This window comes from Otolemur garnettii, unplaced genomic scaffold (genome assembly GCF_000181295.1).
Source record: "Otolemur garnettii isolate 467f Iridium unplaced genomic scaffold, OtoGar3 scaffold00029, whole genome shotgun sequence".
NCBI lineage: Eukaryota > Metazoa > Chordata > Mammalia > Primates > Galagidae > Otolemur > Otolemur garnettii.
The window spans coordinates 801,911-823,493 of NW_003852424.1; the positions used below are offsets into that span (position 1 = coordinate 801,911).

General features: G+C 43.3%; 1 protein-coding gene across 1 annotated transcript in view; it reads left to right on the forward strand.

Annotated features, from left to right (window-relative positions):
• The window catches only part of PCSK6 (proprotein convertase subtilisin/kexin type 6), a gene marked incomplete at its 5' end in the record, with an annotated part of 189,999 nt that overhangs the window by 39,167 nt on the left and 129,249 nt on the right, over positions 1 to 21,583 (forward strand). The window contains one exon of the mRNA XM_023512633.1: positions 18,108 to 18,212. Within this exon, the coding sequence (XP_023368401.1) occupies positions 18,108 to 18,212 (105 nt within the window). The remainder of the gene's footprint in view (positions 1 to 18,107; positions 18,213 to 21,583) is intronic.

Genomic DNA, 21,583 nt, shown 5'->3' on the forward strand with positions numbered 1-21,583 from the left:
CCCTCTGGGCCCTTTTCTTCCCCACCTTCCTGACTAAGAGACCTGGGAGAGCTGAGCATTTCAATGCCTCTTTGACTCTGAAACTTTATAGGTCCACTCTGGGGCTACCATGGGGGCCTTCTGGTTCTCTCTGCATGTCCTTAGTTGAAAGTTTATAGCTTCTCTTTTCCCCCTGCATATGTTCTGTAGGGCTGTAAGAAGAATGTGCCCAAGCTTACTACCTTTATAGGCACTGTTGTTGCCACACCTTGTTCTCTGAGTGCCCCCTACCTCATCCTGCACTCCCATGGGACTACCAATGTCATGGGTACTCATGTATGCTGAAGATTTGCATATAATCCAAGGTCAATCTGGATGGGCCAGAGGCTTTGGTGTGGGGCCCAGCTGGGCCAATAGGTGCTGAGATGGAGGGGTTCAGGCAAGAATCAGGGTATTAGAGGGTCATTTACCTGGAGGAAAGTGGCACCCAGGGAAGAGGCCGCACCTATGGACAGTGTGGTGAGGAATGTGGGGAAGGTGAGCAGGATGGCTTCAGGGAGAATGGACACAGGGAGAGGAGATGCAGGCTGAGTTATGGGTGCTGTATTGGCCTGGATACATCCTTTTGCAGGGGGATGACCATGGCCACAGGATTTCTTGCTCAACCCAGATGTTTCTCAAAGTGAGGGAGAGCCATCACCATGTTAGCTGGGGGGACAGGGTAGAGAAAGCCAGGACTACACGCTGCTGGAGTGGGTGGTCTGGCCAGTGAGGGCTTTCAACCAAGTCAAAGGTGAATGAGAAATAGCAGAGCAGTAGAGGAGCATTTGCTTTTAGTGGGGATTCTCTGGGGGAATGCTACACAGCCATGTATGGGTGATCACATGAAATAGAAAGTTGCAATTTGTTTTTTTCCAAGTGAGGTATATGGAGAAAACTGACAGAGGTATGCCCCAAACTGGATTCAGGAAAGAAAGAGGTTAGAGAAGGGTATAGTGAGTAATTAGACACATTGCTGAGAGCTCAAGTGGTCATTTGACAAAATTGGCCTGTAGTTGTCACTGGGGAAAAATGGAACCAAATGGAAATCTTACAAAGGAGTCAATCTGCCAAGAAGGTGGTGCCTTTGGCACCAGTCAAATGTGCTCTGGGAGGCTAAGGTCTGTTCCCCTCCAAGGAACACATTATGAAAGCCTGAGTGGAGCGTGGTCTTTGGAGACAGGGGAGTGAACACAGCCAGGAGCCTTGTTCTGGTTTGTACTGAGGGCTCCCCAGAAAGCAGGCCATGTGGTTGTCCAAGGACAGTGTGCAGCCAGGACCACAATGCCTGACTGGCATCTTTATGGTTCATGCCCCAGCTCAAAGCAATGCAGAAAACCCTTTTTACATGGTGACTGCCTATTGCAAAGAGTCAAAGCCACCCAGGGGGAGAGTCACCACACAGCACTGGAGTTGAGTTTCACGAGAGATGTTCCTAACACCCTGACTTGACCTGTGCCCACACATAGCTGGGCAAACTTGGTCCTCGTCTGTCTAAGAAAACACTTGTGGCAGCCACATCAGGCCCTGACTGCATGATGCTTGGTGATCTAGGTTGTGAAAAATAGCCACTGAACAGGGCGTGAGAGAGGAGGGCGTGCTGTGTATGTGGCCACCTTGCTGGGAGTCACCTAAAGCATTGCCAGACCCAGTTCCACCTGCAGAGGGGATATACTATGAGCATCCATTTGGGAAGGTATTGGCAATACCAGTTGTCAGCTCTATAGGTAGTGAGCATACATCATATAGAATTTCACAGCACCTAATAAGTACATCTCTCACTTGAAGCAGACTTGCCTTTACAGACCTGTGAACATAAGAGATGGTGTAAGGCATGAATTCGTTTTATAAGTTAGAAGTTTTAGACTTGAAAAATGTATCAGCCTGGAATTAGACAGAGATTGCAGGCTTATTTTATAAAAGTTTTATAAAAATAAATGGATAAGAAATAAGTTCAGGGAACTGGAAAATCCAGTGGATTATTAGACACAGGTGATGTTGCACACCTGGGAGGTGGTGGTTGGAACAGGCTGTGTGGGGCACTGGCCCCTGAGCACAGGTCCTTGGCTGGTCCTGTAGGGTGATGGTGTTCAGGTGTTCCCCATAGGGCCCAGTGATAAAGAAGTAAATTATGTTTTTAGAAATGAAATCAAAGGGCAAATGGGATGTGTTACCCAACTAGCTTTATTGCGATCCATTCCCCTCCTCCCTACAAAGTGAGGTACACCCTTGTTTCTTTCTTTAAGAAATAATAGGAAAAAAATTACCTGACCAGCATCCCACTATGTGCTAAGCCAAGCATTTCATATGCATTGTGTCTGGTTTATCCCCCCTGCAACCCTGGATGAGGTCAATGCTATTAATCCCATTGCATGGTAAGGGAATTATGAAGACTAAGAGAAATTAAGGAACTTTCCCAGAGTCCCTTTTCAATTAAACAGAGGTGCTGGGATTCAAATCTCAGAAGCCTGAGTCCCAGGCCCAAAATCTCCATTGCTGAGTTGAGTCCTACTAGAGTGTCTTCTGTGGTCTGTGTGTAAGGTGATGCCTGGAGTCCCTTCATTGCCACCTCCCTCCCTTCCGTCTTCAGCCCTTCTCCCTGCCCTGTCCTTAAAAGTCCAGTAGAGATGTTTGTTCTGCAGCCTCTACGGTTGCTTCCTTCATCTTGCTGTGTGGTATGATACTTGCTATTAGCCTCTCACCTGCAAACTGGCCCTGGGCTCATGTTGGTCCTGTTCTGTCCCCTGTGTCTGTGACAGCACCAGGCTCAAGTAGCTTCTCAAATACTTGCTTAGGGAAGGAATGGGGGAATGGAAAGATACCTGTGGGGACCCACAGTGGCTCAAGAGGGCAAGGATATGGATTTAAGAAGGAAAAGGGAGAAACAGTCAGAGCTGCCAGCCGTCAGGACAGGCATTGCTATCTATAAACAGATTCTAAAGGGGCTGGTGACTATGGGTGGGTCTTCATCAAGCCCCTGTTTCTAACATGCTGCTACATGTATTACATAGTGAATCATGGAGGGAGGAGAGAGGCAGAGGGAATAGAGGATGATCTGTTTTCTCCCACTTTCCTTTCAAACAATTACATCTCAGCTAAAAATTAACACTTCTGAAGTTTTACTGTGAATATGAAAATTCTGTTGAAATCATTTATTGGCATGTATTCTGTAAACTACAGATGGAAGAGATGGAGAGAAAAACTGATGTGCCTCCACTGAGAGAGCAGGCATGGAGGCCAGAGGGGTGCAGAGATGCTGGGACCTGGTCTTTCTGACTCCTTAGCACATGGTTTACAGAAAAAGTCCCAGGTGCCATTTTTAAAAGGCTGCATGAATATAACTCCATGAAGCCCTGTTTTTAGTTTACAAACCAAGATGTACTTTGCAGCTGGAAAAGAGTGTCCCTCAAGTTGTATTTTGGTGAAGTCATGACAGCTGCCTCATCAGTAGCTTCTTCATTTTTAATTGCTGGTGTGGGGGTGAGTCACAGCAGGAAAACAACCGTGCACATTTCTCTGTCTGTTTTTAATTGATGATGTTGAGTTTGGGCATGGATGCAGGTGGATTAAAGTTTTCTATATCTATATGAACTGTGAGCTGCTTATCTCCAAAGGGTAAGGATGGGAGCTTGGTCACCATGCCACCTGGTCAGCAGGCCTTTGAAGCTATCCTTGGGATGAGCCTGAAGATAAACCTTCTTCTCACCCACTGCTCAGGGGCTGCAGAGTGATGGTGGGGTCAGAGGCCTCAGGCTGTCTTCATTTCTGAGAGCATCAGCACCTCCTTCCTGTGTCCTTTGTCCTTTACATAAGAGAGGGGCCGAGGAGATAGAAACACTGCCTGGAACTAAGAGTCATTACTCTTTGCAGTTGAGCAGCATCACAGCTCTGATTTCTGTCCTCTGCCCCTTTGGGCTGACTATGCTCTCTCCTTCTTAGACCTCTACTTGCTTCTGGCACACTGGAGCTGGAGTGCCAGCATCCTGAGTGACACAGGACAGGTGTCAATTTTAGGGAAGGGGGACAGATGTAGAGGACAGATTTTTTAAATTGTGGTTAAATACATGTTACATAAAATTTACCATTTTAACCATTTTAAAGCGCACAGCTCGATGGCATCAGGTACATTCACATTGTTGTACACCTGTCGCCACCATCCATCTCCAGAAAATTTTTTCATTTTTCCAAACTGAAGCTCTGTCCCCATTAAACACTAACTTGCCATTGTCCCCTCCCCCAGTCCCTGGCATCCACCCTTCTACTTTCCGTCTCTGAATTTGACTGCTCTGGGGACCTCACAGAAGTAGAATCATACAGTACATACCCTTTGTGAAGGGCTCACTGGGAGTAATGCCTGAAGGCCTGTCCCTGCTTTAGCATGTGTGGGAACCTCCCTCCTTTCTGAGGCTTAGTCCTATTGCATGGTGTGAAGATGGCTGCATTTCCTTTATCCACTCAACTGTCAGCAGATACTTGGGTGGCTCCAACTCTTGGCTATTGTGAGTAATGCTGCTGTGAGTTTGGGTGTGCAAATATCTTTTGAGACCCTGCTTTCAATACTACTGGGTATGGGAGGTATTTATTTTTAAAGTGAAAATTTTGAAGATTAATTTCTCTAAAATGCCTTTTAATTTCCCTTAGGATAACTGCTCTCAAGTGAGGGTGTTTTAGACATTAAAATTTGAGTTTCTAGCGCTTGTTTCGTAAGGACAAAAATCTTTCTTTTTAAACCTTGCAGCTTCTTCCACCAGGACTTTCCTTAGTCAAGCAGCCCTGAGCCATAGCCCCGCTACTTTCTGGGGCATCTCGGAGTGGGGGGTGCTGGCAGGACCCAGATGTCCCTCCCCCCAACCAGATTCCTTAGGTACTCAGTGTAGCTGTGTTCTTTCATCCAGATTCATGATGTCACTGGCCTGCCCAGGTGCACTGTGTGTAGCCACTGGTGCTAAAGGTCATGGGTACATTCTACTCGACAAACAGCTGTTTTCTGCTGAGAGCAAATCTTATACCAAGAGTGTCTTTCCTCTGGCAAATTTTCCAGATCAAACTACCTGAAGATAAGGCACCCCTTTCCTTCTTCCAGACCCAAAGGAAAAAGTAAATAATGGGCCCACTAGTTTATGGCAATTCAAAATTTATTTAAAAGAAATCACAAATTTATAGAAAAGTTGTAAATATAATATAAAACTTCGTCTGACCCCTAGAGAGAACGTTACAGGCCTGACTGCATCTGCCCTGATGCCCTCTACTGCAGTGGTTCTCCGCCTTCCTAATGCCACGACCCTTTAATACAGTTCCTCATGTTGTGGTGACCCCCAACCATAAAATTGTTTTTGTTGCTACTTCATAACTGTAATTCTGCTACTGTTAGGAATCATAATGTAAAATCTCTGATATGCTGGATGTATTTTCACTGTTACACAGGGGTCGCGACCCACAGGTGAGAACTACTGCTCTACTGCATCTTTCACATAAACAAGGACAGTGTGGAGAAACTGTGCAGCACAACCCTAGAAACTGGGAATTGCCACTGGCCCCTACCTATCCTTTGATCCTTTACCCCCAGTCACTTTGCCAGTTGCTCAACAGTAATCATCACAGGAAAGGAGCCCTGACTCAACATAACTCCTGAGTCAACAGGTCTTTTCTAGCAGGGTTGGGAACTAGGGCAAGGTCAGCGAGGCACTATTTGGGGTGCAAAATATAAGGAGATGCCAACAAACTCAGTGTACTAGATAAGCAGCATTTTTAGTGTTATTATTTTTTTAAATTAAAATTAATGCATAAAATCTATGATAAACGAAATATCCAAAATCTAACTAAAGCCAGGTGCAGTGTAACTGATTTTCTCTTCACCCTAAGTTCCAATGTGGCTTTGCTCTGCACTGCTGTAAGCCCCCAGTTCCTCAGGATTTTCATACCTTTTGCAACCTGGATGCGTTTGCATATTCGGCCAGTTACTTTGTGGAATGCTCTTCTGTTTGTGTCTGTCTGCTTTTCTTCATTATGAGGTTCAGATTCAGGTTGTGCCCTTTCACCAGAAGCACTGTGGAAGCTGTGTTCTTTCTTTGTGCCTGGCCGTATGGCCCATGTTTAATTTATCCCATTACTGTGATACTTATGTTAATTACTTGATTAAGATGGTTACAACCAGGATTTCCATTGTAAAGCTTCTCTTTTTGCCTTTATAGTTAAGTATTTGAGGGAGAGGTACTTTGAAACTATTTAAAAATGGCCAGATGTTCCTATAAAATTTTGAATTTATTATTTACTTATATCTATAGGGACTCAGGGCTGCTTGTTCACTAGATTATAGTCCATAAGAGTGATTATTTTTATGTTCACCTAACCCTGATTTGGTCAGTGGACCCCCTTCAGTCTGGCTCCAAGTCCTTTTGAGATGTTTCTAGAGCTCTTCGACTATTTCTAGGTTTTAATGTGAGGTCCAACAATTAAGTTGATGAACTCACCTTAGAAAAAGTGCTATGTGCTTAATACCACTATGGTCACCTTCAAAGTACTCTCCTTGGCCATCTGATAACTATAGTGATAATTGAACCATGAGGTATGTGCCACTTTTTCTAGGATGAGTTTGAGAACTTAATTGTCAGACCTCATACAGTGACAGCTCTGATAGTCATTCCAGAAAGAGAATCCCAGAATTGCTTTGGAGGGTGGAATAGGCACTGGCGTCAATACATAGCTTCCCCATAGGTTCCTCTTGCACTTGCCCTAACCCTGGAAATCAGCCGTCTCTCCAAGGAGCCCTTGGAGAATCCAAGATCTGGGCTCTAGGAGGGGTCCTTGCTCTTGGTTGTTGCTGTTCCCAGTCCTGCTCCATGGGGAGAGATGGAGACAGCATGTCTATACCTAACACACACTCTCATACACACTTGGTTGCATATTTATTTGCTTGGACTCCAGTGCCCAGGGCGGGCTGCCCCTCACCTGCTGGGCTCCAGTAGTGCCTCGTCCTGGTGCACCCCTTGCCTCCCTTCAGCCCTCCCTGCACATGCCATACTATGTATGCCCTGTGTCATAGACCTAGGATGAAATTTTTTAAAAAGAAAGTTTTATGTTTTATTTTCAAATAAAAATTGAATACTAAAGAAGTGTTGGGTAGCCATAAAGAAACCTTCAAACAGTAAATGATTTAAAACGGAGAGCTTCAAAGTAAAGACAATAAAGTTTTTCAGGTAGTAGTTCCTTGTGGGCATTAAAAATATAGGCTGAGGCCACATATCTGAATGAAGCTTTCTCCTCTGAAGCTAAATCATTTGATTTGGCAACTTAAAGGAAGAGAAAAATGTAAGTCTGCTAAATAAAACTTAATGATTTTTCAGTAATTTGTAGGAAGTTGAGCAGCTTAATTGTCCTGTTTGGGTGGATGTGTGTTGGAGAAAGTAAATTTAGGAGACTGGGAAATTGTGCAATGTTCTTAACTTGGGTCAGGACTGTAATTATTGCAATAACAGAACATTGCTATGTGTCTGTGTGACTGAAATGGGAAGCAGTTTCTTAAATGTGCTTTAAAAAACTACAAAATGTCCATTCTTCTCTCCCTCTGGATTTCCTTAATTATAAATACCAGGTAACCCAGTAGTAGCTAAAAATAGGTTCAGTGGCCATCTATATTTATAATTCTTTTCAGGCGGAAATCACCGGAGCAATACAGAATTAATTTGGTGTATAGGTTTTTATAGGCTCTAATTAGTTATGTTTTTCTTAAGCAGATCAACTGAGATCAGTAACATTATATAACTGAACTCAGACAGCCATGACTTTCAGACATGGACTCTTCCCAGAAGCCAAGTTCCTAGGAAGATGCTGGCCCTGAGAACAGGCAAGCGGCTCCAGAAGCCACCATGCTGCAGCTGCAGACCGAACTGGGCTTGGGACATCTGTTTCCAGCCAAGGGCAGGCTTTGGGAGTGATAAAGTGAATAGTTTTTTTGTAAATTCAGAGCATCATCTATAGCCCATTCATTTTTGAGATCTTGAATTGTGACATTCTGTGGCTGCTTATCTGTTGTTCCCTGAGGCAGGAGGGGTTAGCTGGGCTGGCTTGGGGGGTGGGGGGAGTGTTTATGTGGACTGACCAAAGTATGCACTTAACCAATCCCCCTACCCAAAACCCAGCTTGCTGGCTCAAGGGCTTAAGGAATTGCACCTGTGTCTGCAGTCATGCCCACAAGACAGCTTACTGGGTAGGTGGACCTTTGAAACCATCTGATGTCATTTGGGTAGGCTGACATGCTTGTTGGTGACTTTGCTGCCTATTATTTAGACAAGGCTCTTCTCCATTCCTTAGGATCTTTACAGAATATTGTCTTTTTCTTTTATTTTCTTAGAGACAGAGTCATACTTTGTTGCCTTCGGTAGAGTGCTGTGACATCACAGCTTACCACAACCTCCAGCTCTTAGGCTTAGGCAATTCTCTTGCCTCAGCTTCCCAAGTAGCTGGGACTACAGGCACCCACCACAATGCCTAGCTATTTTTTTGTTGCTGTTTTGGCCAGGGCCAGGTTTGAACCCACCACCCTCAGTATATGGGGCCAGCACCCTACTCACTGAGCCACAGGCACCGCCCAAAATATTATCGTCTTTTCCTCCAAGAAGGCAGTGGGGCTGGGCATGGTGGCTCACGCCTGTAATCCTAGCACTCTGGGAGGCCCAGGTGGGTAGATTCCATAAGCTCACTAGTTCCAGACCAGCCTGAGCAAGAGCAAGACCCCCGTCTCTAAAAATAGCCAGGCATTGTGGTAGGCGCTTGTAGTCCTAGCTACGTGGGAGGCTGAGGCAAGAGAATCACTTAAGCCCAGGAGTTGGAGGTTGCTATGAGCTAGAAAGCCGAGGCACTCTACCGAGGGTGACAAAGTGAGACTATATCTCAAAAAAAAAAAAAAAAAAAAAGGCAGGGTGAGCCCAAGCTGGCAGTACCCACTGGGATCTATCAGCTTTCACACCTCCCCTCTCTAAGCAGGGAAGATATTTGAAGCTGACTAGACTTGTATTTAAGGAAAACAAATTGTAGGAGAGGTCTTTCCTGTAAACTCCCCAGCCTAGGCCTCTTTCTCCTACACTTGGCATCAGCCCCTCCCTTGTTTGGCTTTGCAGACTGTTCATGCTCTGTAGGTCCCTTGAGTCATCCCCTCTGCAGCTGGGTATGAATGAAGAATGCAGGGTTGGACATGGCCTGCCTCAAATCTTCAGGCTAGAGAGGTGGCTGGGGGTGAGCTTGGCCCAGACCTCACAGCTGGCAGGTGTCTGCACTTCTGGCCTCAGGACTGTCCTGGAAGGACAGCAGAGGGAGAGCCAGAAGGCAAGACGACAGTGTCTCTGCAGGAGCACTGGAGTCTGGGCTGCCTCTTCTGGACTTAGGACTGCAGTGGACAAGTACATGAAGGCGGGATGGAGAGATAGGTGTTTTCCCAGTGTCATTTGGAGCCAGAAGTCTGTTTAATTTCACCATTTAAAAAAAAAATTTTTTTTTGAGCTCCTATACACAAGATGCTGCCAGGGCCTGAGGATTGGCAGAGGTCATAGTTCCTGCCATTGAGAGCTTATGGTGGATGGAAAGAAGGGGAGGGAGTGACTGGGCCTGAGAAGTCTGGGAGGGCTTCCCAGAGGCAGTGACAGCTGGGGTGATGGATAAAAACAGAGTAGGAGTTAGTCTTGTTGGTGTGAGGGACTAGCTTGAGCAAGTATGGGTATGAAACAGTGAGTGAGGGCAGGATCCCTTACACTGCGCAACAGAAGTTGAGATGGGCAGGGTCCAGGCCTTTGGCTAGAGAAGGTGTCGCAGCCCAGTCATGGAGACCTTCACGTGCCCTGTAAGGGCTCGTGCTTTATCCTCTAAGATGAAGAGGAGCTGAGGGAGGAACTGTCAGAGCCACAGTACAGAAGAGCCTAAGAGGCCAGAGAGAGTCTGAACAGAGGAGTGGGGGTGCCTATACTAGTAGAGGGGATTTGGGAACTGCTTAAGAAGTCACATGGGAGGATTTGATGGTGCCTTTCACCAAGACAGGGAACTCCTTGGGAGGAGAAACAGATGGGGGTGGCGAGAGGTGCACAGTGATGCAGTTGCTGCTCTTGTGGTGGTGGAAGCTGTCTGCTGACCCATGTGCTCTGCCTGCAGCCAGGGGACAAAGATGGTGAAGATATAGCCCAGCCCCAAAGGAAAGTCTGCTGGAAGGGGCTTGCCCTCTTGGTATGTGACACAATCCCTCTGGTTATAGCTAAAGTTCCTCTGCACTCTCCGCCCACCTGCCACCCCCCAGAGGGCACATCCCCAGCAGCAGTTCAGACCTCTGGAACCAGGAACTCCATCTTGCCCCAAGCTTTGACCCATGGCAGTTTTGCTGGAGCTGCTCAGGCAATTCTGGTGTGCACTGAGCTGGTGAGCTGCAGGTCCAGGGGTTCTGAGTTAGAGCAGCTGGCAGTGACCCCTTTACATGTAGTTGAGTGTGAGAACTGTGGAAGACCAAATGTTTAGAGCCATGCACCTTGCATAAACGCACCTGAATACATATGCAGGTACGTGTATACAAACAGGTGCACATCCATGTCCACATACCATTTGGATACATACACGTGGCCCTCTATATCTGTGAGTTCTGCACCCATGGATTTAACCAGCCTTGGATCAAAACTTTATCTTTATTAAAAAAAAAAAAGATGGTGCATATAGTTCTTTTTCTTGTTTTTATTCCCTGAACATTATAGTATAACAACTATTTACATAGCATTTACATTGTGTTAGGCATTATAAGTAATGCACAGATGATTTAAATATATGAGAAGATAGTCATAGGTTGTATGCAAATATACTATGCCATTTTTCATTTAAATTTTTTTTTAATTTTTATAGATTTAGGGAGGACAAGTCTGATTTTGTTATATGGATATGGTGCTTAGTTTTGAAGTCCGGGCTTGTAGTGTAATCATCACCCAAACAGTGTATGTTGTATCATTAAGTAATTTTTTATCCCTCACACCTTCCCACCCTCTCATCCTTCTGAGTCTCTAGTGTCTGTCATGACTCTCTGTGGACACCATGTGTGCACATGTTTTATTTAGCTCCCACTTACAAGGGAGAACACTTGGCATATGACTTGCCATTTTGGTAATTTCACTTAAGATAATGATTTTCTACCTATGTTGCTATAAAAGACATTATTTCATTCTTTTTTATAGCTGAGTAGTATTCCATGGTATATATACCACACTGTTTTATCTGATCATCACATAAGGGACACTTAGGTTGATTCCATATCTCTGCTGTTCTGAATAATGCTGTCATAAACATGTAACTGCTGGTGTCTTTTTGATATGATTCATTTTCCTTTGAGTATATACCCAGTAGTAAGATAGCTAGATAGAATAGTAGTTCTATTAATATATTTTTTTGAGAAATATCCATACTATTTTCCATAGAGGTTGTACTAATTTGCATGTTCACCTCCCTTTCTCTGCATCCTTGACAACATATTTGCATTAATTTGCATTTCTCTGATTATCGATGTTGAGCATTTTTTCATATGCTGTTGACTATTTGTATGTCTTCTTTTGATAAATGTCTGTTTATATCTTCTGATTTGGGTATTCTTTTTTTGTTGTTTTAGTTCCCTATACATTGTTGGTTTTAGTCATTTGTCAGATGCATAGTTTGTGAGTATTTTCTCTCACTCTATAGCTTGTCTGTTTGCTCTGTTGATTATTATATTTTGTTTGGTATCCAAAAACTTTATAATCAAGTCTTAGTTGTCTATTTTTGTTTAGGTAGCATTTGTTTTTGAGGTTTTAGTCATGAGTTCTTTGCCTAGGCCAATATCCAGAAGAGGTTTTTCTAGGATTTTTAGAATTTTTATAGTTTCAAGTATTGCACTTAAGTCTTTAATCTATGATGAGTTAATTTTTGTATATGGTGCGAGATAGGGCTTGCATATCCAGTTTCCCCAGCACTGTTTATTAAATAGGGTGTCCTTTCCCCACTGTGTGTTGTTGACTTTGTCAAAGATCAGGTAGCTATGAGCATATGGCTTTATTTTGGGGTTCTCTATTCTGGTCCATTGGTCTCTGTATCTATTTTTATACCAGCAGTGTGCTGTTTTGGTTACTGTAGCTTTGTAGTACAATTTAAAGTCAGATAATATGATGCTTCCAGCTTTGTTCCTCTTGCTTAGGATTGCTTTGGCTATTTGAGCTTTTTTCTTGATTCTATATCAGCAGTTCTCAACCAACCCACAGGAACTGTATTAAAGGGCTACAGCATTAGGAAAATTGAGAACCACTGTTCTATATGAATGTTAGGATTGTTTTTTCTTCTATGAAAAATGATGTTGGTATTTTGATAGAACTTGTATTGACTCTGTAGGTTGCTTGGGCAATGTGGTCATTTTAATGATGTTGATTCTTCAACTCCATGAGCATAGGATGTTTTTCCATTTGTTTGTGTCATCTATAATTTCTTTCATGTTTTGTAAGTTTTCCTTATAGAGAACGTTCACCTCCTTGGTTAAATGTTTTCCTGAATTTCTTCTTTTGGTAGCTAATCAATCCAATTCTAAGTGGAACTGATTTCTCGATTTGGTTTACAGTTTGACCATTGTTGATATATAGAAATGCTATTGATTTTTGTACACTGATTTTGTATTCCAAAACTTTACAGAATTCATTTATCAATCTAGGAGTCTTTGGCATAATCAATAATGTGTATGACTATGGATCAGCAGATTCTCTATACCATTTTATATAAGGGACTGAAGCATTTATAGATTTGGTATATGCAAGGGGTCCTGGAACCAACCGCCCCATGGATACTGAGGGACAACCATGTACATATGTGTGTGTATGTAAAAACAGTCATACATCAATATACACACATACTTAGATACACACACATATATAGACAGACTGTCTATGTACATGAAGCATAATATATCTCTCCCGTGATTTCTGTATTGGAAGGAAGAAAAGGGAACACCTATTCAGGCATTGGCTCTAAGTGACAGAATCTGCTGCTGAAGACAGGAACCAAGTGCTTGGAATCAGTTAAGACCATAGCAACTAATGGTCTTAACTGCCAAGAGGCAGACAGTGAAGGATGGTTAAGAAACCTGGGAGGCCAAGGCCAGAGGATTGCTTGAGGCTGGGAATTTGAGACCATCCTGGTTAATATAGCAAGACCCTATCTCTACTAAAAATGAAAAGTAAAAAATTAGCTGGGTGTGTTGGTGCACACAGGTAGCCCTAATTACTTAGGAGGCAGAGGCAGGAGGATTACCTGAGCCTATTAGTTTGAGACTGCAGTGAGCCATGATCATGCTGCTGCCCTCCAACCTGGGCAGCAGAACAAGACTCTGTCTCAAAAATAATTATAAATAAAAGAATCCTGGCTGTGCTATTGACTAAATTTGTAGTCTCGGATAATTTTACTGTTCTGTGCCTTAATTTCCTCATCTTCAAGATAAGAATGATCATCACATCTGCAGGGTTATTGTGAGAATTAAGTTCGTTAATTCATCTGAACTCTGAGCTTGATGCCTGGAAGAGCAAGAGGGTGTGTACTCAGCAAGCATTAGTTGCTCTTATTATAAGCCGGGAGCACTCAGTAAAAGTTGGGGAACTATGGCTATGGGACAGGAGAAGGAGCAGAAATTGGTGTTCTCTATGAACTCTGTATCCTTTTGTACCTTCCATATTTTATATCATGTGCTTATATTTTCTAGATTTTTTAAAATGTCTAATGAGCATCCTATTAAAGAGAATTGCACTACATTCAGCTCTCTTCACTGTGAGTTTTTTATCTCATTTCTTTCAATGTTCTCATCGAGAATATTTAGCAAGCTTTTTAATGATGTGTTAATGATGTTACCAATTTTGTCAGCTAATGGATACAATTATATATCAATGTTGAGTAAAGAGATGTGAGCATTCTGTATTCAACAAATTGTTTTCTTGAATGGTGCACTAAGAGCCTGGCTCTAATACATTGTGAAAATACCATGGGCACAAATGAGAACATGAACATACTGAAATTATTTGTTGTGACTTTAAAACACAACACCTTACAGACCAGTGGTCAGATTTATTGCCGAAGAGCAGATGAAGGGCTGATGAGCTGAGTAGGCCTGGGGCACAGCCTGGGATGGTGGATGTGGAGTTTCTCTTCTGTTCCTCAGAGGGAGGAGGAGGCTACAAGGACCCTCTAGTAGCAGCATCCTGTGGGAGCTGTTGCTGTGTTGATTAAGGCAGGCTGCTCAGACACTGTTCAAGATGTGATACACAGAGCCCATGAGCCATGATCCCAGGAGCAGAGCCAATGCCTGGGGTAGACACTGTCCCAGACTGTGGCCAAGGATGGTCAGACTGCAGAGCTGGGAGGAACAACCTATTTTGTGTTTCTCTATATCATCTATTGTCAAATGTTGTCACCTGCTTGTCTGCTGGTAGACCGAGGAAATTGTTAGTTCAGAAATTGGGAGTCCCATGGTATGGCATGGGCTTAACCTCCCTGGGCCTTCATGTCCCCATCTATAAAATGGGGCCATCTCTGTGGTTCTTCCCCATAACCCAGTCTGTGAGTCAGAGCCAAAGGGCGTGTTAAACCAGATCAGTAGCTACATCCCCTTGAGTGACCCTGTCCAAGGCTGAGGCCCTCACAATCTCCAAGGTGGGGAAGGGGTGGATTCCAAGAGGCAGGAAATGGCTGCATCATAAATGCCCAGTCATCTCAGCCTGTGTTCCAGGTGGTGTCAGCTGCCCCTGCTTCCTGTACTGCTACCTTGGATTCTCTCTGGCCTTTTGTCCACCATGAAAACCTCACATTCCTGACCTGATGCCTAATACGGGGTAGGGGGAGTGGAGAGGGCAGGACAATGTGAGTCACAAGAAGGGTGTGGCCTACTAGGGCATCAGACAAGAAGGATTCTAGAGAAAGAATGGCTCAGTGATTAAATGAGATGCTGAAGGTTTAGGATTGCAGCGGCACCTGTGTTTATCAGAGTCCCTCAGTGTTCCCAACCTTAGAAAGAGTGTGCATGCTCGTCACCAGAGACTTAGTGAACTCCCAGAATATTCCCAATAGCAAATGCTCTATAGATTGGCAGACCTTTTTTGTAAAGTTCACATATAAATTATTTTAGATTTGTGGGCTATGGGGTCTCTGTTGCAACTGCTCCACTCCCCCATTATAGTACGAAAGCAGCTGTGATCAGTGGGTAAATGAATGGGTGTGATTCTGTTCCAATAAAATCATATCAAAACACAGGAGGTGGGAATATATACAAAAGAACTAAGAGCATGGACACAAACAGATATTTGCATACCCATGTTCATAGCAACACTATTCTTAATAGCCAAAAGGTAGATGCAAGCCTAAGTGTCCATCAGGTGATGACTAGGTAAATGCTATGTGGTATATGCTTATAATAGAATATAAATCAGCCTCAAAAAGGGAAGTGGGAGATTCTGGCACATGCTACAACATGGATGAACATTGAGACATGATGTTAAGTGAAATGAGCTAGTCTCAAAAGGATAAATGTTGTGTTGTTTCACTAGAGTGGCCAGATTCCACTTCTTCTACTTTGCAAGGTAGAAAGGTGACCTTGGTTCGTGTTCCTGTTTTCCCTGCAGTGGACTTAGCGCTCTCCAGATCCTCAGACCTCCATGCTGGGCAGGGCATAAGTAACCAAACAGATGTGGTGCTGCCCGCTGCTGCCCACAGAGGCAGTTTGCCTAGTTAGTGCTGTGGGAACCATCTGTTCTTTTCTTGGATTGCTCTGAGAGAATAGCCCACATCAACCCAGATCCCATGGACCCTTGCTAAGAAGGATTGGGGCAGCTCAGAGGCAGCGTGCTGGACGCCTTAGGACTGGCCTTTGAAGAGAGGGTGGCTACTTCTTCCCAAGGACCAGGTGCTACCCTGAATGGCTTCCAGGGCCACCTTGACATGGGCTTACTAAGGGTCAGCAGCTCTACCGAGAATCTCTTCCTTCACCCGCTGGTTTAATTCAACTCTTAGTTCCTTCTTGTCCCTGAATGGGAATTGACTTGAATGCCTGGCATTAAAAGACCCAAAGTTGTGTAACATCTCCCAGGGATGGTGGCAGCTTATAAGCAAAAGTGTTGATTACATACTGCTGTAAGTTAAGATTCTATGATTGCCTCTGCAGCTAAATAACAGCTCTAGCATACGCTGGGAGGAGCCTTTTGATACATATAGCAATTAACTTTGTTGAAGAAGTGAGCAAGGTGACTTAATCTGTGAAAAGAAAAATAAAAGTGCTTATGGGCAAAACAGGGCAGAAATAATGAGGTTTGTGATGGCAGAAAAATGTCTTGAGGTAATGAGTGAACTGAGAAAAACTGTTTATGGAAACCCAGCTGGACATTCTCCTAGCTCTTTCACATGTATATATTTCATCCAGATCTTGGAGCAATCCTTTAAGGTGGTAGTTATTACTCTCATGAGGAAATTTCAGAGGGTAAACACAGGTCACCCAGTAGGAAGGGGTCAAGTTAGGTGGAGACTTAGATGTGACATTCCAAACCCAGAGGAGGAATGGAGGAGGCTTAGAGAGATTCCAGAGAGAGAATCCCAATTCCCACACCATTTGTCAAGCATCCACTAGGTTCTAGGCACTAAACTGGGCACTGTATAGATAACACTACTTTAATCCTCATGGCTATCGTAGTATTTGATGTTCTGTGGAAGAAAAACACACTGGAGTAAGCGTAAGTGAAAAAGGAGAGTCTTTATTTTAAGGAGAAAGGAGTGTTTCCTAAACCCAGGAACAGGAGGCATCCAAACTGCCAGGATTGCCGGAAGGGAGAACTGAAAGTTAGTAAAGAGGCTGGAGCGTTCTCTTGTACATCTGCCTTAACTTCTTGTGCAAAGATATGGAAATGGCCACTTGTAGCATCCACGTTCCTCCAGGTCTCTGCTTGAACCAGTTAACTCTACTGAAGTTAGGTCATAGACAGAATGGCTATGAGTGAGGTGGGGACATCCAAGGGATTGTTGTGAGTTGGGTGGATGTTAGTCCTACTTAAACAACTCCAAGGGATAAGGAGCTTTATCCTCATTTTACATATAAGGAATTGAGATTCACAGGTGTTGAATATCCTTGCATAAGAACACTACAGCAAATGGTGGAGAGCAGGGAGGGTTTGGACCAGGTTACCCAACTAAAACCGTATGTTTGTAAATCACTACAAAACTCCTCTAGAAGACGATTAGTCTTAAATTCATCCTTTAATCAGAAACTGGAAAAGAAACTAGGATGATTTAGCCTGCAAAGGGCAACTTGAGAGTGTCTATAATACTCATTCTATCTTTATTTAAAACGTTCATTTTGAGGTTGGTGATTAACTAGCAATTTTCTTAACTACTGAAATTTAGAAGAAGCTGTCAGGTAGTGGGTATGTTGGGACTGCAAGGAGAGCTGGCCCTTCTGGAAGGCTAGGGTTGAGCCACACGGCTGCCTTTGGGTCCATCCAGTCTTCAAGCTGAAGTCTGTCCTGACCATCTGCCCCTGGCAGAAACCTGGGACACCCAGAGGTTAAGATGTTCTCATCTGACCCTTTCACAATCCCCAAGCAGATGAATCTACATGTTTTCTTTGGCTTCCTTGTTGCACTTAAGAGTGAGTATTCATTCTTTGATATTTCAGTTTCCCCATTGATTGGAGAGGACAGGGTTTGTTTATAAATGAATATTTTGGTTATAGACCTGACTTGACACCAACTTAGCTACTTCAGGGATACTCGGCCCTAAATGAACATTAATTTCTGTTTAAAAGAATTAGCCAACATAGTACAAACTTTAAGTGATATTATCCATCTACTACAAGATTTGGTGGCGTGTGTGCTTCGTGGGAAATATCACTTAGAGTTGTTTATCTAAAAATGAGTAACTAAATCCACCTTCACATTCATAAATGCTGAACATACGCCAGAGCTACAGGGGGGAAGCATATGTTTCCTCTGGGAAAATAAGCCTCTGAGATAAGGTGAAGATTCTTGTGGGATGGAGGACTTTTGAAGCTGTATTAACTGATGGTTATTCTGCTTCCTGTTTTGCAGATTGGAACCTTGGAAGATTACTACCATTTTTATCATAGCAAAACCTTTAAAAGATCAACCTTGATTAGCAGAGGCCCTCACAACTTCCTCAGAATGGACCCTCAGGTACAGATGGGCTGGATGCTTTCCTAAGGGCTGCAGTGTTTAGGTCTATACTTCTAAAAATGGCTGAGTGGGTTTTAACATGATTCTAGATGACATAAGTTTTTAACATCCATTTCTAATAAAACAAGACAGATGTGTAGATAATATATCAGACCATCTAAACCAGGGGTCCTCAAACTTTTTAACAGGGGGCCAGTTCACTGTCCCTCAGACCGTTGGAGGGCGGGACTGTGGGCCCCAGGACAAGTCGGCTGCTAAGCAGGACAGGCAGCAGCAGCAAAAACACCCAGCAGGCCGGATAAATGTCCTAGGCATGCTGCAGTTTGAGGACACCTGATCTAAACCAGTGGTTCTCAACCTCTTAGGTTGGGGGTCACCACAATATGAGGAACTGTATTAAAGGGTCACGGCATTAGGGAGGTTGAGAACCACTGAAAAAGCTTCAAATATTTGGCTCCCTTGTCAGACTTGAGAATTTAAATTCTTGACTTTAGTTTGAAACATCAATCACATGAGTGTAGATTTATTGATATTTTTAAAATCAACAAAATACACAATAATTACAATAGATACATATGTAAATCTTGCTTATAAAGCAAAAACACCAGGCAATTCAAAAGATTTTAATTATGAAATTAGAGACCAGGAAGATGGATGTTTTGGTGGTTGTCATAACACATATACTTTGGAAAATTGGGACAGTAAATTTTTTTTTTCCTTAAAAATTCATGTGATCATTAATATAAATGGGATTTGAAAAGAGGTTAATTTTTTTCATCTAATTCATATTTATTGGGTGGGTCATACTTTCTCCTTAGATTTGAAATTAATATTTGACATGCATGAATCAATAGATATTGGTAAGGTTAGAAATTTAAGATAACCAAATGAGCCTTTGATGAGTTCATTCATTCAACAAGTATTTTTGGAATATTTTCCATGTGGCTGACTCTCTCCACAGCAGAGAGAGAGCTGGCAGGGAGGCTGACAGATAATGAAGCAAGAAAAATATGTGTGTAAAAGGAATTTTTTTTTTTTATTCTGGGTAGATATGCATATCAGTCCTTGAATGGATCCATAAACTTTGACATATGTATACCATGGAATATTATTTAGCCATAAAAAGATGGAGACTTAGCATCTTTTGTATTTACCTGGATGGATTTGGAGAATATTCTCTCAAGTAAAGTATCTCAAGAATGGAAAAACAAGCATCCCAAGTTCTAATCTGAAACTAGTAGATTGAAAACTACAGGCCCAAAGGAGAAAAACACAATTAAATTAAGAAGGGGGGGGGCTTGAGACTGGGTAAATTCCCACCTCTTGGGTATAATGCAGGGGTATATGGCACATTTCCTACCACAACTCATGCTTTGGACTTCACTTTACAAATGCAAATAATGGTACCTAATTATGTGTTCCCTTATATTAACCCAGAAAAAGAAAAGTGATATGTCACAGGATAACAGGTTCTCCGAGGGAACATCAAGTTCATATGAGAGGGAGTCATAGCCCCAGGGAATGTGGCCATTGGTGAATTATAGTTTTAGACCATAGAAATCAGCATGCTAAATGCTGATTTGGGATCCCTAGCTAGTGTGTGATGCTATTTCGACTATTCTCCGAAGACATTAGTTTCCATGGAAAAATGGGGTCTTGGTGTAGCCCTAAGCCATCCCACTAACACTCGTGAAACTTTTTGTGTTGATTGAGCTGGAGGAGGTTGGAAGACACAGGTTATCCCAGGTGCCTTACCTGAATTACTTTACTCTGGGGCATCATGTGTGGGAGGTATTCCCTCAGAGCTCATTCATGGAAATGGGCTATGAAAAGGCAGACATGTCTTGAATATATTTCTGGATTTGTTTTATAGGTGGCTGGATGGACAGATGGGTGAGTGCATAGATAGATGAAAAGATAGAGACAGATAAAAGACATTGCAATAATCCTACTATTCCTTCAGAGAAGGAAAGGAATTTAATGTTGATGAAGGGATTACTGTGTGCTTGGGCACCTCACCATACATCTTCTCACCTCAACATATGGGAGTGTGATTATACATAGTTGTGCTCACACCATGGAACATGAGGGACTGTTTTTCAAAGGGGCCAGTGCATTTAATTCCTCTAGTAAGAAAGCCAGGTTGTAGTTGTTCGTTTCCACAGGGCAGGGAAGTTGGGTATGTACAGGCAGCACCAACGCTTGGATCAGTGGAACAGGAGTGGCAGGGTACTCTGTGCAAAAATGGCCCCAGAGGAGGCCTAGGTTCTGCAGGGTGGAGAGTGAGTGGCCTGTCATCTGTTATCTTGGAGAAAATCCTAGGCTAGGCAGGAAGTTCCTGCAGCAACCCTGGAGTTTCACTTTAAGTAGATGATCAATCTATTCTGAGAAGACAACATGCTTATTCTTCATCTGAAGTCTTCAGGGTGTTAAGTTGCTACCGTACAGATGGCTATGATGAGAGGCACATCTGTGTGCAAGAGGGAAGCCCCTGGCATAGACATGTTTTGAGAAGAGATTGGGACAATGGATTTCTGTGACTCCTTTCCCTGCTGGTTTCCAAGAATTGATTAAACAGTTTCTCACGTTAGCGCTAAGGCAGAGTTGAAGTAGGAGACTTAATCTGTGTTTTGTTTATGTCTTCTATTTTTGGTAACTGTGTTTTGAAACTTTTAAAGATACTGCTCTTCCCTTCCTTCCAAAAAATGTTAATTGTGCATCTGCTGGGTGCAAGGCCCTGTACCCAGGGAGTGCAGAGCTGCACTTAGTATCTCTGTGATACTAAGCCCACAGTGACATCCGTACTGGAGACAGGAGAGCCTGACGTGAAAGGCTTTTGTTGAGGCAGCAGAGATAGTGTCTGTGGAGGGCTTCAGTGCCACCACGCCCCAGGCCTGCCTCCTTTCTGCCACATCTGGTAGGTGTGGCTTATTCATTTTAGGTGTTTTTAAAAGGCTATATTGAGTTTGGGTCTGAGGGCAAAATATTTCCAGTAATCAGTTGTCTCCTTGAAAGAAACGGAAGAATAATTTCCTAACTTAGGCAAAGGCTACCGCAGTTAAATTGTCTCCAATAAAAGTCTCCTTGCCGCAGAGCTTCTTAATAGGCTCCTGGCAGGGCTGCTATCAATGCATCCTGCCAGTAGAAGAAAGAGCGAAGAAAAGGTAAACAGCCTGAGCATTGCAGCCTACCTGGAACTGCCATGTGATTGGCCGATTGTTTCTCACAGTTCTAATTAAATTTTTAGCCCCAGGGAAAGCATATAGACATCTGAACCAATTATGAATTCAGAATTGTAACTGAAACACCTCTGTTGAAATTAGTCTAGTTTTAATACAAACCAAGTCAATTAGCTGTCAGTCTGACTAATA